Source organism: Verticillium alfalfae, genomic scaffold (genome assembly GCF_000150825.1).
Source record: "Verticillium alfalfae VaMs.102 supercont1.15 genomic scaffold, whole genome shotgun sequence".
Classification (NCBI taxonomy): Eukaryota; Fungi; Ascomycota; class Sordariomycetes; order Glomerellales; family Plectosphaerellaceae; genus Verticillium; species Verticillium alfalfae.
This window is the reverse complement of record NW_003315024.1, coordinates 329,265-344,899: the sequence shown is the minus strand read 5'-3', so window position 1 is coordinate 344,899 and position 15,635 is coordinate 329,265. Positions and strand designations below refer to the sequence as shown.

The 15,635-nt window shown below is 55.7% G+C and overlaps 3 protein-coding genes across 3 annotated transcripts; 1 reads left to right on the top strand and 2 right to left on the bottom strand.

Annotated features, from left to right (window-relative positions):
- Positions 1–7,577: 7,577 nt before the first annotated feature.
- VDBG_09425 (transportin-2) lies at positions 7,578–10,572 on the bottom strand (the record flags this gene model as incomplete). The annotated part of the gene is made up of 4 exons (XM_003000184.1): positions 7,578–7,679; positions 7,751–9,166; positions 9,249–10,376; positions 10,471–10,572. The coding sequence occupies 4 exons, from the start codon at positions 10,570–10,572 to the stop codon at positions 7,578–7,580; spliced, it is 2,748 nt and encodes a 915-aa protein (XP_003000230.1).
- Positions 10,573–12,150: 1,578 nt separating this feature from the next.
- Positions 12,151–12,651, bottom strand: VDBG_09424 (conserved hypothetical protein; the record flags this gene model as incomplete). The annotated part of the gene is made up of 2 exons (XM_003000183.1): positions 12,151–12,408; positions 12,469–12,651. The coding sequence occupies 2 exons, from the start codon at positions 12,649–12,651 to the stop codon at positions 12,151–12,153; spliced, it is 441 nt and encodes a 146-aa protein (XP_003000229.1).
- A 302-nt stretch (positions 12,652–12,953) lies between these two features.
- On the top strand, positions 12,954–15,539 carry VDBG_09423 (conserved hypothetical protein; the record flags this gene model as incomplete). Its single annotated transcript, XM_003000182.1, has 4 exons — positions 12,954–13,032; positions 13,189–14,376; positions 15,180–15,410; positions 15,487–15,539. 4 exons carry the CDS (start codon positions 12,954–12,956, stop codon positions 15,537–15,539), a joined length of 1,551 nt encoding a protein of 516 aa, XP_003000228.1.
- Positions 15,540–15,635: the final 96 nt, after the last annotated feature.

Here is a 15,635-nt window from a genome sequence, read left to right as displayed (position 1 = left end):
AAGGTCGTCCCTTGTGGCACCGACTGCGACTACGGCAGCAATGACTACATTATCGACTCGCGAATGGCTCGCAGACGTGCTCCACGTGTAGGTCGGCCGAGGGTAACGATGAAGCTGATACGGTACGACGTACAACTTGCTGCTCCTTGTCAATTGGATGCGACTTCAATGCCAGCAGATACTGTATGTCCCTGCCATCTGAGGGAGCAGAGGACAACAGCAACACTGTGCCATGCGACCGACACTGGAACACCAGCTACCAGACTGTGTGTCCATATCGACTTTGGGGAGGCTGTCTGTCTGCGCTCTGCCGAGGCTGTCAAAGTCAGACCATGATGCCGGGGCCACTGTGATGACCGATAGGGGCGATCTCTCCTCGTCGCAGTCAATAAATCCGGAGTTCGTCCGCTGGATGAGTAACGATCAACGTCACTGCATCGGAGAATCGCCGACCAGTTCTGCCTCTTTCCTGTCATGTTTCGGTTGCCGGCTGTCGCCTACACTGGAGTAGTGGGTAAGGTGGGTTCTTTGTCACCAGGGACTGAATCGCCGTCATATTGAATGGGGCGGGAAAACCCCCCAGCCCCCATTGAAAAATGAGCATGTGGGTTATCATGCTAACTTCCCGACATTGGCCTTCGGTTGTTCGCTACAAGGAACCGACGCAATGCGAGCGAGCCTGAGCCAGAACAGCAGCTGCCGATGTAACTGAGCTGGATCATCGCTGTCGGAGGGAGGTTGCGCCTAGGTCAGAGAGACCACCAGGAGGCTGGCTTACTCAATAGTCTTAGTCTTGCCATCGTCAATGTCAAAGCCAGCAGGCAATGCCAACGCCTGACGATTTCCCTCCGATTGCTTGCTTCCTCCCCCTCTATCGTGTCCGTCCTGGCCGTACTTGGCGATGGAGGAGCAGTTGCCGTCGCCGTCGCTGTTTCGGTCCAAGATTGAAGTCGCTGTTGCTTGCACCCTCCCTGCACCTCTATTTGTTTTTGCCTTTGCATAATCCGAGAGGGGATTTGTGACCCTTGACAGGAAATGACGGAAGGTATCATCGAAGCGAATAGAACAGAGCAGCAACTGTAATTCTGCTGCCTATTGGTACTTGGTGCACGCCCGGCGCTGGCACGGCACCCATTAGGACCAGGACCAGGGGCCCTGTGGAGGCAGTACCGAAGTACGTAGCTCATGCCTTTGACTACCTAGCAAGCCTGAGTACCAGGGCTTCTTGCTCCCCGCCTCCCCCGACGCCCCAGCTTCAAATCGATCCCACACGCTCTTGCCTATGCTCTCAGTTCAACCACTCGCTTTTCACATTTGCCAAGCCCTGGGCCTCTCATCACGCCGCTCCTGCCGCCCCCTGCTTGGTGATACCCTGAGACCCCTCCTGACGTAGTGAATCAATCCTTTATCGTATCATTCAGTAATAGAGACACTCGTATGAAAATGTGAGCGTTCCATCTGCCTAGGTACCTGAGTAGGGGAGAGTGTAGTGTAGCGACCCCCGCACCAAGTAGTGTCCACGCTAAGAAGGTGCCTTGTTACTTCCATTCCAGAAGACATGGAAATCTGTGATCGTTGAGTGGCCGCCTAAGAATAGGATCTCTACGACGGGTAAGGCGCGCCTACTGTTTTCCCCGTTGGCAGGGGCCACCCAGCCCCATTGCTCAGATGCACCATGTGTCAGGCGGGGTCTACTTGTCTTGGAGGAAGGAGGAGCTGAGTTGGGGGGGGGGGCTTGGACCTGCTCAGAGTACAGGAAATTATCTCCTGCCTTGAGAGGCAGGCGGCTACACAGGCTTTGAGAGCTCCCGACGAACTATGCACGACAGAATACTGCTGCGTCGCCACGCTCTACAGCGGTGCCCTACGCGCGCCTTGAAGTACCCTGCACATACTCTGCAGAGAGTACTGCAAGCTCAACCCTGTGTTTGACGTCCTACAGGCCCTGCTATCGCGCCTCCACTGTTAGCACTTTGACGACAATGCTTCCTCGGGCGAAAGAAGCAGCTTGCATAGAGGCCTCACACCTGGAACGCCATCCTATGCAAACACTATCTTAGGCCCATCCAATATCGTCCACTCAGGTTCAAGACGCGCGAGCTTGTCCGTCTTGTCAACCAGAACCATACAAAGCACTTGCGTCGGTACGGATGCAGTCTTCGACGTGTTCCTCCTCCGCATAGTCTTAACGAGATCTTACTAGCGTAGGGAGCTGCAGAACGAGTCAGTCAGGTAGTGACCCGGCCCATGTTGGGTTTCCCTCGACTCTGTGGTCTTCTGTCCAGAGCACCGTTGACTCGCATCGTGGGCTGTCAGCTCGCCCACCACTCCTCCCCCCAGCCCTTCCGCCTTGTAAGCTAGAGGGGACCTCAGAAATGGGTCTCAGTGTCGGTCCTCGCCCCAGAAGGAACCCTCAACCCAAGCACCTCACTGACCGTTCAGCCGTCGTCCGCCCCAGCGGCCTGGTTCCGCTCCGCTAGTCAGATGCCATTTTTCGCTTCGTCTCCATTGCTGGTCGCCTCGTGCCATAACCTATCGGCGTTTACACATGGATAATGCCTCTGGCGCACCCCGTGCTTGGCGCGCTGCCTGACATTCGGGCTATGATTCCCTCATCGGCAAGATCCTGCTTGGGGTCTCTAGTGAAGTTGCAACTTGGCACCTAGCCGACTTTGAAGAGCGCCCACCGCTCTCGCCATGGTTTGCATCCATAGCGGTCGATAATCGAAGCTGCCATGGAACTGTGGCGTGGGTGCCTGTCAGAACGCCCTGTCTTAGTGCGGTGAACCTCGCGGTGAAGCACTTGACCACTTCAGTATCACATCAGTTGTGCACCTCTGCTAACCCTCTTCGTCAAGAACCCCCGAATCGTTCCGCGGCGGGTTACGTCGAGCCATGGTAAATGCAGTGCCAACCAAGGGCTTGATAGCTCGGCGGGCTAAGCTGTTAGGGCGGCAAGGTGCCCGTGTGCGGTACCATCGACCAACACATAGCGCGAGCGGCTCATGTTGCCGCTTCTACACGGCTGGAACATGATGCGCTTGGCGTCAGGGTGAGCAGAACATTCCTTGTCAGATCTTACGACCGACCCGATTGCCAGAATACACATCAAAGAGTCGGTGGAATTGAAGTTCGTAATCTTCATCCACAACAATGTTACGATCAACCCTATGCAGCTAAGTGGCTGTCAACCAACCTCCCCCCCTCCCCCCCCACTCCCTGAAAGAAAAATGTTCATCAATCTTGTTACTTGCCCATTACCATTCGCTTCCAGATTTATCTCCCTGCAGCCCCGTCAATCGGCCAATGTGTGTGTGGACGACCCATCATCATGTTGTAGCCTCAAGCCTCGGCTCGGCGATATGCCTAGGGCTGGATAGGTATGGGGAAATTCCAGGACACTGCTGTCCGCTGAGTCCGTTGAATGAAATGCCGCACACCATGACGTATTGCGATGCCGCGATTCATTTGGCAAATGTCCTGTAATCAGCACTGAGGACCCTTCGTTCACTCTGCTCGATCATCCCCGGATCTCCGCTGAGAAAGGTCCAGTCTCTGTCGAGAGAAAATCCCCCCACCCGGAAGCCGCGGGGGCCGACTGTCTCACCATATGCTCAAATAGGCAACTTTTTTGCACAGTATCAAACCCGGTCATTCTTTTCCAAACGTTTGACTCAAGGTTTCGTGAACAGATTGCAAAAGTTGTCGTTAGCCAACCCAGATCATTTGCTACATGATGGTTACATTGCCTGCTCCACACGAGATTATGGCCACGAGCTGGCATTTCGGTTCACCATGCTGCTTTGCTTGCTGATCAGTTCGGTAGACAAGCCGCATGGCGTTCGCCCCCGACACACCTACAGACCCGCATTCATAGCATGACCTAAGAACGTAGCTAGTGTTTAGTCTGTCGACCCAAGAACCAGAAAACTGCCCGTGGCGACCCCAACAGGCGCTAAGTTTTCTCACCGGCGGGCGCCGACCCAAGCGGACAACCTCACAGCATCACTCGTGTTTTTTTCTGATGCTATTTTCATCTGCAGGCTGCATTAGCTCTCCCGCTTGCCGACACACCTGCGCTAACCCAAACCTCATTAGGCTCTCAGTTGCAATCCCACCCTAGCATCTGGCAATGATGCAGGATTTACACATGTTAGGATCTCATCTTCCTGTCGTTCTTACTGTCACAGGGCAACATATAATCCAATAGACTTGTCGTTTTGCGGGGTACATTGTACGCAGGAAGCCCAATCCACGCCTCCTTTGGCTGGTGAGCGTACGATGATTCAGCAGTCTCTCCGGCTAATCAGCTGACACCATGTGGTATACGCAGGGGCATTGCCGAAAGCGGTCATGATCTTACCTGTCTCACGGCGTGCGGCAGCTTCAGCCGCCAACCCGCTGCTGCCGTCCTGCCACTCCGCGATATGACCGAGTGGTGGCGATGCGCGAAGGAACGTTACGCACGACATGTTGCTCGCCAGGAAAGTGGCACCAGTGCCCTAAAACGCAGTTTTGGTTGGATACTAAGCGGCGAGACATCGTGTCCTCGGTTCAGGCCGACCTGCCAATGAGCTCAACTAGCTGTGCAGAGGCGCGCCGGCTGTTTTGTCTATGAGGCCCACCTCAGTACACGACAAGCGCCAGGCGGGGCTGAGGCGGCTGTTTTTGGCGAGGTCCTCAGGGTCGAAGGACCATGAGTAACATCCTGCCCGAGGAGGCCGATATGTGTCGGGCTTCACCACAGCTCTCGTAGTCGGTCCAATGGTTGACGAATATTCCCTGATGCTGTTGTTGACCATATCCATTCCACGGCTTTCGCCGGCCGATCATGGCTCTTGAAGTCAGTCCGTCGGCCAGTGTTCCGGAAGCACCACCTTCTGCGATGACGCGTGCCGGGAAGCGTAGCCAAGACTACCCGATGTTCCCGTACTGAATACAGATGGATAGCCAAGAACTCTGCGGCCAACTCATTTTTACTGATCATCATATGAGAACCTTTTCAGCTTTTTTCAGCGGAAGCGACAAACCATCGTTGTATAGTGCCCCTTGCATTGGGCGAATATTCAAGCCACTTGGTGTTATGACCACGACAGCGCGTAACAAAACATCACGCTCAGGACTGTGCTCTGCCTTACCGCACATCCGGGATCACGATAGCTAGTACAGTGCGCAAGTGGATGAGAGAGTGGGATTCAGATGTGGCTGATGGTCCGATGTGCCCCGAAGATCATCACGCCAGAGGCGTCGAACGGCGCCAACATGATCGACAACGCCGTCTCTCCTATGTTAAGCATTCTGGAAGCCTCCCTTGTTTCTTCTTCAATGGCAGATCATATGAAGTGCTTAGCGTTTGAATCATAGGCGCGTGACAGTTCATTCCCCCGAAAAACTTCCCGCTCACCAACGTGGCGGACGAGCTAAAGTTGTCTATCATGCTAGTGGGAAAGGTCGTGCTGGGCATCTTGTCGCCATTCCCAACATCTGCCGCGTGCTTATGCGCCCTGTTGGAAACCTTGCTGGCAACACGCCCCTTTGTCACCGTCATATGTCTCTTGTGGCCTTGCCAATAATCGTGGAGGCTCCAAGGCCTCTCAGGTGTCAACGAAGGACTGTTCTCTCCGCTAGACCAACGGAACATTCCATCACTAGATTTACATCCTCCGCCCGATGAGAGCCTCGTACTGCCTCATCTCAAATACCACACAAAGAAACTTCGCGCCCTGGTCAAGGCATATTAGGTTTACAATTCCCCGACGGGCAGCGGGCGCTCAAAGAGGTCGAGCCGAGCGCACCGGCATTCTTTAAGCTTGTCAACCCTGACTCAGCACGAACAAGATGGGCCTCTTTCTGTCTGTCTGTCTCTCTGTTTTCGATGGTGAGCGGTTTCGAAACGTCTTGGACCCCAGACACTCCAAAAGTCTATCCAGACTGTCCTCCGTGATACCCCCCTGCTGAGACATATCCCTCCCAATATCTGCATGTTGTATTCTCTGAGCTTGTACGCTGCTATTCGCGGAGCAGCTGCAACGCCCCCCCCCCCCCAATGTTCTCTCCCTCTCCGCCCTCAGTGCTCGTATGCAGACAGAGAGCCCTCTCGTCTTGCCTTCCAATTTTATTCCATCATGTCGTTTTGACCATTGCTCCCTTCGCGCCTACCATGTCAAGCCCCAGCTCCTTCCTACTCGCCCCTTTGCCGAGGTATAGCACAGGACCCCTGGCGATCACGGAGACAGAGTTTCGCTAGTAATGAGCCGTTTTTGTCCCATGTTCAGTTCTCACGGGCTAGCGGGTGGCGAGATTGGGAAAATAGCGTCGGGATGCTTAGATGGACGGGAATGGGGTTGGACGACCAGTCGGACGAACGACGAGCGCGGCTCGTCTGTGAGGTGATGAGGGTGCGGCCCATGCCAAATTAGGGAGCAAGCGGCCACCATCCCAAAGGAAAAGGGGGGCAGGGCCAGGAATAAAGAAACACAACATAGGAGCGCTTCGATTGTAGGCTGGGTTAGGAGAAGATAGTCCGTCGCCCTACGAATGAATCCCAGATGAAGAAAGCGGCCGGCCGGCCGGTGGGGAAACGCCAGTCATGGTTTCAACCTTGTAGCCGGCCGGCCGTTGGTTGAGTGGCGATCAGGCAGTAGTAGCGGCATGGAGAGGAAATCGAAGTAAACCAAGAAAGGAAATAATTTGAAGAAAGTAAAAACGGATGGAGGACGACGTGCTCTGCCCGCTACTCTGTGACTGACTACCTATCTACCTAAACTACTTACTTTACTTAACTAGCTACCTATCTATCTATGGACGGAAGGGTGGGGTTTGAATAACGCAAGGGAAAAAGGGGAGAGACAAAAGAAAGACGACCAAAACCCCACAGTCGAATGTTTCGTTGTGTCGACCATGTGCCGAAAAAGAACCCCCAGAGACGCCCTTACTTTTGGACTTTCTTTTTTTGGAACGCGTCGTGGTCGCTTCATCGGAGGGTTCAGCCCCGATCGTGCCGGCCTGTCGAATGCCGCATCCCTTGCACTGCAACTGTGCAGGGCACCACGTGCCCTCGTCTCCCATGCAGGCTTGTGTGCGCCTAAGACAACAGCACGTCCATGGAGTCTCCCAAGAATAGCATCTTCCTGGTTCTTCCCGTCCCTTTCCCAGGCCTCGTGCCGCCTCCGTCTCCACCGCCGCCGCCACGCCGCCGCGGCGCCGAGCCTTCGGATTCGCATCAACGTTGTTGAGAAGGGGGTTGCTTTCATTCCACTTCGTCTCGTGCTGCCTACCTGTCTGCCCAAACCCTGCGTGCGCGCGTGCTCCCCAGAATACAACATTCCGGTTCTTGGATATGTCCTAGCCGCTTGTGTCTCGTCTCAAACCCATCGTGAACCATACGTCTTTGCGGAAAGCATCAACACCCCCGTATCCGCCATGGTGGTATCCCACCACCCACTCTCCCTACCCGTGAATGCCCACAATCATGCAATGGATGAGACCTTTCCACACACGCCTAGCATGTTGAAGGGCTATTGGCGGGCCATCGATGCGACCTCCCGCCTCATCCGGTGTTTCGTCCCGTTCTCCAATCATAATGAGTAGTTCGCCTTGAGGGCCTGCTGGTCCTGTGGCTGCATCTGTCCGATGAAGTCCGCAAAGTTGGGGATCATTTGACGGTAGACGTTGAGGATCTGGTTGGCGGGCGCAAATTAGCAAATGTTCGCATCTTGTCTTAGACAGTCGAGCCAAAACAGTAACTCACATTTTGAAAAAGATGGTGTAGCTCCTGCTTGGTCGGGTTCTCCAGCTTCAGGTCTCTGTACCTCGCAATGGCCACAAAAAATTGTGGCAGCGCCTTCTCCATGGACTGCGGGTTTCGCGCCACGACAAGCGTGAAACCCTTGAACGCCGTGGCCTTCTCCTCGGACGTCTCGACCGTCTCCATGGAGGTGAGGAAGTCCTCAGCAAAGTTGGGCAGCATGCTGGCGAGCTGCTCGTTGTGGTGCAAACCGAGGCGACCGATCGTAATGGCGGCGTTCTCCGTGACGGCGTGCGAGACGGCCGGGTTGGAGACGATGTCAACCAGGCGCTGGAGGAGTTCAGGAACGTAAGTAGAGATGTCCTTTGTGTTGTGCATGATAATCTCGCCAGCCGACCAGCAGGCATTATTGACAACGCTGAAGCCGCTGTCGATCTCCTCGTCAAGGATGCTGTCAAGGTCAAGCTGCTGCAGGAGAATGGGCATGATGGTGCCGAGGTGCTTCTCCAGAGCCGGGAAGACGTACTTGGCGCAGTCACCGAGGAGGGCATAAGCGGACTGGCGGACGTCGTCCTGAGGATCCTCGAGACAGAAGCCGAGAAGCTCAAAGAATGAAGCATCGGCATTGCTGACGAGCTCTTGCGACTTTTGGCTCTCGAGCGCTTGGACGATGGCGCTCAGAAGGTCGAGGCTTGTGACGAGGAAGTCCTTGTCAGGCGACTCGACTGCCGTGTTGTTGTTCGCAGCCATGCTCTGCTCGAGGTTCATGTGAATAATGTTGACGCAACGACCAAAGATAGGCTGGGCGTAAGGCGCGAAAGAGTCGTTGAGCGCCATGGCAACGTAGGACAGGCATTCGAGCAGCGGGAACAGCTCGCGCGACTGATCATTGACCTTTTGATAACGCTCGATCAGCGACGGCATGAAGATGTTGACAATCTCGGGCTGCGCCATGAAAGGTCCAAGCTGCTCGGCGAGCGTTTGCACACAATCATACAAGATGTACATGTTCCTGTCCTTGTAGCGCGCAAAGCAGCGGACAAACTGTTGCAGAATCGGTACAACATATGGCTGAAGTACCTTGCCAGACTGGTCCTCTAGGTTCGCGAAGGCAGAAGCCGCCGCCTCCTGAACCTTCTTGTTCTTGTCGAGCATCTTGCGCAAAATGCCGTCCATTAGGGGCTCGAAGTATGTAGCCTTCTGCGCTGGGTCTGTCAAACCGGCCGCCCAATGGGAGTACCGACCCAGCGTCCAACAGGTGATCTGTCTGACGATGGGTTCAGGATCCTCGAGCGACGTCAACAGGAATGGTATCAACTCGGGAAGATGAGGTGTGACAGCTCGGCTAGCTCCTTCGGCAACGGCGCCGAGCGCCAGTACGGCAGCTTCTCTGTATTGCCAATCCTCGTGCTTCAGGTTCTTTCGTCAAATACGGGAGAATGGCCGTGAACACGGGATCCTGAAAATCTCTCGAGAAACATCGAGAGCTGCGGCAGAGCACTTGCGAATCGTCCACTGGCCCTCGGAATCCCTCTTCGCCATCCTCGAGCTCGTCGATCTCGCCGTCTTCCAGATCGTCGTCCTCCATGTCGGCCAGTTTCTCGTACGCATTTCCGTTTTGTCCTGGGTCAGCCGAGGCATCGGGTCCGTTGGCCTGTCTGCCAGCAGACTTCTTGGCAAATGTCGGCTTGATATCTTCCTCGCGATCCTCCTCGTCCTCGTCGTCTGACGCGCCACCAAGGAGTGCAATATCCTCTCCACTGTAGACCATACAGTCCAGCAGGACCGGGACGATCTTGTCGAGGTACGGCGAGAGCGATTGCCATAGATCGTGATGCTCGCCGACGGCCAACCAGAATTCGGCAGCCTCGCTGGCCAGTTCTTCGTCGTCACTCTTTTGCTGCGAAATGATGTAGTCCACCAGTCCGCTGATGTGTGGTTGCAGCTTGTCGGGACGAGCTTCCACGAGCTGGACAAAGGCGTGGCACACCTGGCGACGCACGTCGGGGTTGTCGTCCGTGGCCAGCGTGAAGAGGTGGGATAGCAGATCATCAATGTTGTTAAGCATGGCCTGCGATTTGCGGGGTATGAAGACGTTGATAGCGCTGAGAGCCTGGGCGCGGACCTTGGGCAGAGAGTTCTTGGTGGCCTCGATGAACTTGGGCATGAGGAAAGTCAGAGGCCTTTGGCCGTTAACTTCGCGATCCAGGAGCTTCACGTTGTCCTCGCAGATCTTGGCCATGGCGTGCATGGCGCCCTCCTGGGCCTCGGCAGGGACCTGGCCGGACTCGTTCGACAACAGACTCAGGAGCTGAGGCAGTAGCTCAGGCCAGCTCAGGAGACCTCCGTTCTTGATAATTTCCGTCGCAATATTACCAGCGTAGCTTCGGATCTGCGGGTTCTTGTCCTGAATTCCCATGGGAATGGCCAATTTGATGAGGGACATGCTGCTCTCGGGGATTTGCTTGTACTGGGAGCGTGCGTTGTTCTTGAGCATGATGGCGGCGGCGGATCGTACGAGGTGGTACTCCATGGAGTTGAAGGGGACGCCAGCCGGGGCTTCGGCGCTGGAGAAGAGGTAGGCGAGGTAGTTGTTGATATCGGGCGAGGCCTTGGCCTGCGTGAGCATCTGAAGCAGAGTGCGTCAGTAACGTTTTGCGACTGCAGTTTGCATTTGTGATCCGAAAAGGTCAGATCGCTCGAAATATGCGAATGAAACCCACATCTTCAGCCTGTTTGCGCGCATTCTTGTCGAAGCCGCTCAAGGAGTCCTTGAGACAGACAGCAAGCTGGCTCAAGGACTCCTGGCTTGGCTGCCAGGTCATGATGGTGTCGGTTCGAGGGGGGTCAATCGATGTGGGAGTTGAAAAGGATCGAGGTGGTTTGATTTCGGTCGTTCGATGGATGCGACAGCTCGGAGACAAAACGAAGGCAGGCCGGCGATGAAATAAAAATTGTGCCGAGAATTACATCCACCGAGACAGTGCTAGTGGGAGACTGCTTGTCAGCGCTTTTCTGTTCCCACGATGCGCCCGATCAGTGGTAGGAGTGATGTTGTGGTGGTGGTGGTGTGTGGAGTGGTGCGGTGCGGAAAGCGACAGGAATTTGAAGCCCCGCGACTGACACTCCAGGCTCGAGCCCCTCGTTGAGACCCGCTCCAGGTCGAAAGAGCCAAAAATCAGAGGGGGAGAGAGAGAGCAGGGGCCAGGGTACTGGCACATGTGGCACTGGCACAGATACTGCCGCCAAGAAGGGGAGGGGTTTCGACAGACGACGTACCGTTGTCTCCGAAGGGAGCTGTTGACGATCAAGGTAGCTGCCTACCGTGCAGGAATATTGCAATTTGCCCTCGATTTGAATTGTAGGCCATACAGATGAGGAGAAGGGGGCAAGAGGCAGAATACAGAAGACGGGCTGCAAACCTGATCTGGTGATGGAAAAGCACAGATCCAGCTGGTACTATACCTAAGGTACCCTGCCTTACAGTGCTTGTGGCCCCCGCCCTCCATATCTGTCTGTCCCGCTTCTCTGCGGTGACTTTTGCCAGTCACTGCTGCTGCCCGCAAAATCCTTGGTTGCGCTAAGGGTGGGGTTCTGACGAAAGATAGTCCGTTCGATAAGCCTTGTTCGGATAATGCACCGGTCTGGGGCGGACTGCACCCTTTGCTGCCTATTTCTTTACATGAATGTTGCGTCTGCCAGGCGTGGTAGGTAGGTACTTTCCACAGTCGCGGTTCTTGCGATGGATGGAACAAACACGCGTTTCAACTCATTTCTTTATATTTGTGCGATGGGCGAATGCAAGGTATCAACTAGGGCCATTGGCGGCAGCAGATTTCGTCGTTTTGGCGTCAAGCTTTCGGGCACCTCCCTTGCCACCGCCTGCAGCAGCCCGTCTATCATACCTCCTCACCTGGCGTGACACAAGACAGCGCTTGAGATGCCGCGTGTGACGGTCCGAAGTTCTTTTTCGTAACAATGATATTTCGATGCATTAGAGACGGCCGTTGACTGGAAATGACGCTCTCGGTGAAGAAAATCCTCATTACAGCCATGCGTAAATAGAACACCGGGCATGGCCTCCTATTTCGCAACAGCTTCTGCCATCGTTCGCAGACCCTCTGAGCTTCCGTACTCATTCAAAGCTCTTGCTTCTCTGCGTCACTAGGGCAGTTTTGAGCGCGTACCCCGAATATTCCCCCCCAGCCCCCCCCCGCGGCAGGCCGCATGTGCCCCCATTTCCCCTCTGCTGCCGATCGTAGACGTGCAACATAAACAGCTAAGCGGGACAGCGAAAGCTAGCACGTTACCCCGAAGGAGAATCCATCAGCCTTCCGACGTGGCGCCCGCCACGAAGAGGGGGCCTTCGCAAACGGGTCCCTGAACTTCGTGAAAGCAGCCGATCAGACACCGTTGGCTGCTGCTGTCGGTTTGACGACCAGTCGGACCCGCTCAGTCACCACATCGACGACCCGCTTGAAGACGTCCATCTCCTCCTCAACGGTGCCGCCCTCGGGGCAGTTCGTGAAGGAACTACTGTTGGTAACATAGACGGGCATGTTCGCCCGCTTGGCGATCAGCTTCGCCATGCGCTGCGTGAATTCGAGGGTTGGCTCGTGAACATAGAGCGTTGTGGAAATTGGCTGAGCGGGGTTGAGACGCTGTGCATGTTTAGTGACGGGGCAGTGATATTCAGCTGGGAGGATGAGAAAATGGCTTACGTCAGGCAGAGCGTAGACGAAGGAGCCCATGGCTGCTGGTGATGACGGCTCATCCTGGTTTGCTGTGGTGAGGAACAAGGTAACGGCTTTGGCCTTGATGGTAAGGTGAATGAATACGCGAGTATCGATAGAACGTGGCAGAGGAAACGAGACCTGGAGAGGCTCGTTATCGATAACTTCCATTTTAAATTCGGCACGCCTTGTAGAGTAAGACTGTCTGAGGATGACCAGGCGGTTTGTGGTGTGTTGAGATCATGTTCATGAGCCTGCACTGTAGCCCGGCTGTCCGCCCAGGTGTGGAATTCGGTTATGCTGATACGGGGTCTCCTTCCTGCATGTAGCGAGGACAACGCACAGCAGCAACACAAAGTAATGCAGCGCACCGGGTCGACTAATCACGATATGCAATTAGGACTCACTGCCTCCTCCTTCCTTCCTTCCTTCATGTAGGCTTATTTTTAAGCCACAGACTGGACATCGACACGATGGATGACGAGAACTTGGATGAGCTTCTACTCGATAATGGCACGTACTGGCCGCCTATGCCATGCGCCAACTGCAGACGTCACCGGTTGCAATGCTTTATACTCCGGACGACATCAGCCAACCCTAACCCCGTCTCGTCGTGTTCATCCTGCGTTGCACTCTTTCGCGACTGTTCCTTGGCCGGCCAGGCCAAACGCGACCACTCCAGTTTTGAAACATCAGAACCTGTCATAGGCCATCTCCACGGAGTGAACGAAGAGCCCTCAGCCTCGACTTCGCTGTTCGATGAGCACCCCCTTCTCGAGGACCCCTTGGCGCCAGCACCACACCCAGCATCATTAGTGATGCCATCTTCGTCAAGCAAGCGAGCCAGTTCTCGATCGGTTCACAAGAACCGCGCTCTCAGAGCCTGGTTTGCCGCGCATCTGGACCATCCGTATCCGTCTGATGATGTGAAGGATAGTCTAGCGCAGCAATCAGGCCTCAGCAAGTCGCAGGTTGTCAACTGGTTCACCAATGCCCGACGTCGACACAGGCTATCACTTCGGGTCTCGAGGCAGTCTTCCAAACAACAACACCTGCAAGGGTCGCCCAGACCACGATCTCTCTTGTCGAACATGTCGCCCCTCGAGCGATGGCGAAATTCACCTCCAGACGAGGAGCCTGTCGATCTTACGCTTCTCGAGAATGCTTTAGACGCCTTTCTGTCCGACAACTCGAACAATCTCGAGCCAGCTGATAGTTTTCGCGAAGGTAGCGCGTCCTCGGCAGACGACAGCTTCAATTTCAACACAAGGGGCCGCAGTCTCGATGGCTCGTCTGATTCAAACTCATCCTGCTATTCCTTCCACTCGTCTGCAAGCAACCACTTCGGGGCACGGTCCGGTAACAGCTCCGATGGCGGCATCCATCCTTTTGCAAAGACGGGCAAGCCTGCGACAGCGACAAACTTCCAGTGCACGTTCTGCCTCCAGTCCTTTCATAAGAAGTTTGACTGGTCTCGCCATGAGCAGTCCGTCCACCTGCCCGGCCTCCATTCTTGGGTCTGTGGTGTACCTCTCGCCGCCTCTGACCCTCTCATCACCTGGCACCCCGCATCCCGTGGCCCGGAATGCGTCTTTTGTGGCCACTCCTCGCCGGATATCACCCATTTCCAGTCGCACCAATTCGAGGAGTGCGCCGAGAGGAGTCTCGAGGCGCGGACGTTTAGTCGCAAGGATCACCTCGTACAGCACCTGCAAAAGTTCCACGGCTGTCGGCGGCGCGAAGGCTGGGCCATGGACGTTTCGATGCTCAGGCGCACACAGGATTCGGTACCCAGTCACTGCGGGTTCTGCGGGGTGCGGATGACAGGATGGGAGCAGAGGGTGCAGCATTTAGCGGCACACTTTCGGGCGGGCTTGACGATGGAAGCGTGGGACGGTGAGTGTGGCATTCAAGGACCCATGGCTGTCATGGTAAAGGGGGTTGGCACATAGGTGTGTGGCGATGTTGCCAAACTGGTTCTATCACTGCTGTTTTGAACGACACAGGTTGAGCGAGAATTTGCAAGCCAAGCAGCTTCGATGAATCCCTCACACTCTCATGGAGTCTATCTGATGCCTGAAGACGTCAAACTTTAGAAGCTGGCATGGAGCCTTCATACTGCCCTGGCCTGTTGGGCATGTCATCTTCCCTAGGCCCCTCAGTCCCGAGAAGCATAATACCGGCATCTGGTGACGGCACTGCACTCACCTCATCTCCTCCGGTCTCTCGAATCCTCCACAACGCGCCCCGATCGGCGACACCACAAGGCCCAAGCCTGATGCCGTTTCCCTCGAGAGAGCCTTACTTGCTAAATGTGCTTCCGAATTCGACAGCACGACATCCACCTGTCCTTCGACCCTGCCACGCGATGCCGACACGGTTCCATAGTTCATCCCGATCACGATCGTCCTGGCGCCCGAGTGAGCCGTCACAGACCTGCCAGTCCGCAGACTCCCATGCAAACATGGCGCCGTATTCGGCTCCACAGCCACGACGCCGCTTCTGAACCGCCGCCGTTGCAGTGCCTACCAACGGCGTGCGTGAGCGACCCGACCCCGACAGGCGTTACAAACCAGGTCGCCTCCTCTCAGCGCGAGCCAAGCTGCTCCCGCGCCTCGCGCAGCATGGTCGAGTACCCCTCGACAGTCCACGTTGGAACCCGCCCATCGTAAACCCCCAACGACGTGCCCTACACACAGACACCCTGCGGCGCGCGCTCTGCCGCCGCGAGCGCCTCGCCGAGGGCGCGAGCGAGCGACGGGAGGGACATCAGCGGTGTGAGCGCGAAGAGCGCAGCTGGGGGTGGAAGGCCTGGGCGGCGGCCGGGGGTTCCTCGAATCCGGCAATGGGCCGCCGTCTGCGTATTGAAGCAGACGCTCCGTTCGGCTTGAGGGGCCACGACGAAGAGTGCAAGTACGGCAAGCAAGCGAGTACGTGTTCAAGTGGAGAGTCTCTCAGATCTCTTTCTCTGGTTGGCATCCAAAAAATGGTCGTTCGTCCTCCTAGATGGCGGACTCGTCACTGCATGGACCTCGAGGCTCTTGGGCCCCTATGGGTAGGGAGAGCTCACTACTTTCGGCGGGGTCAAGCTGGCAAGCCGACCTGACAAAATAAACATGGAACCCCTCACAGGGCGAGCGAGCACAACGAGTGGG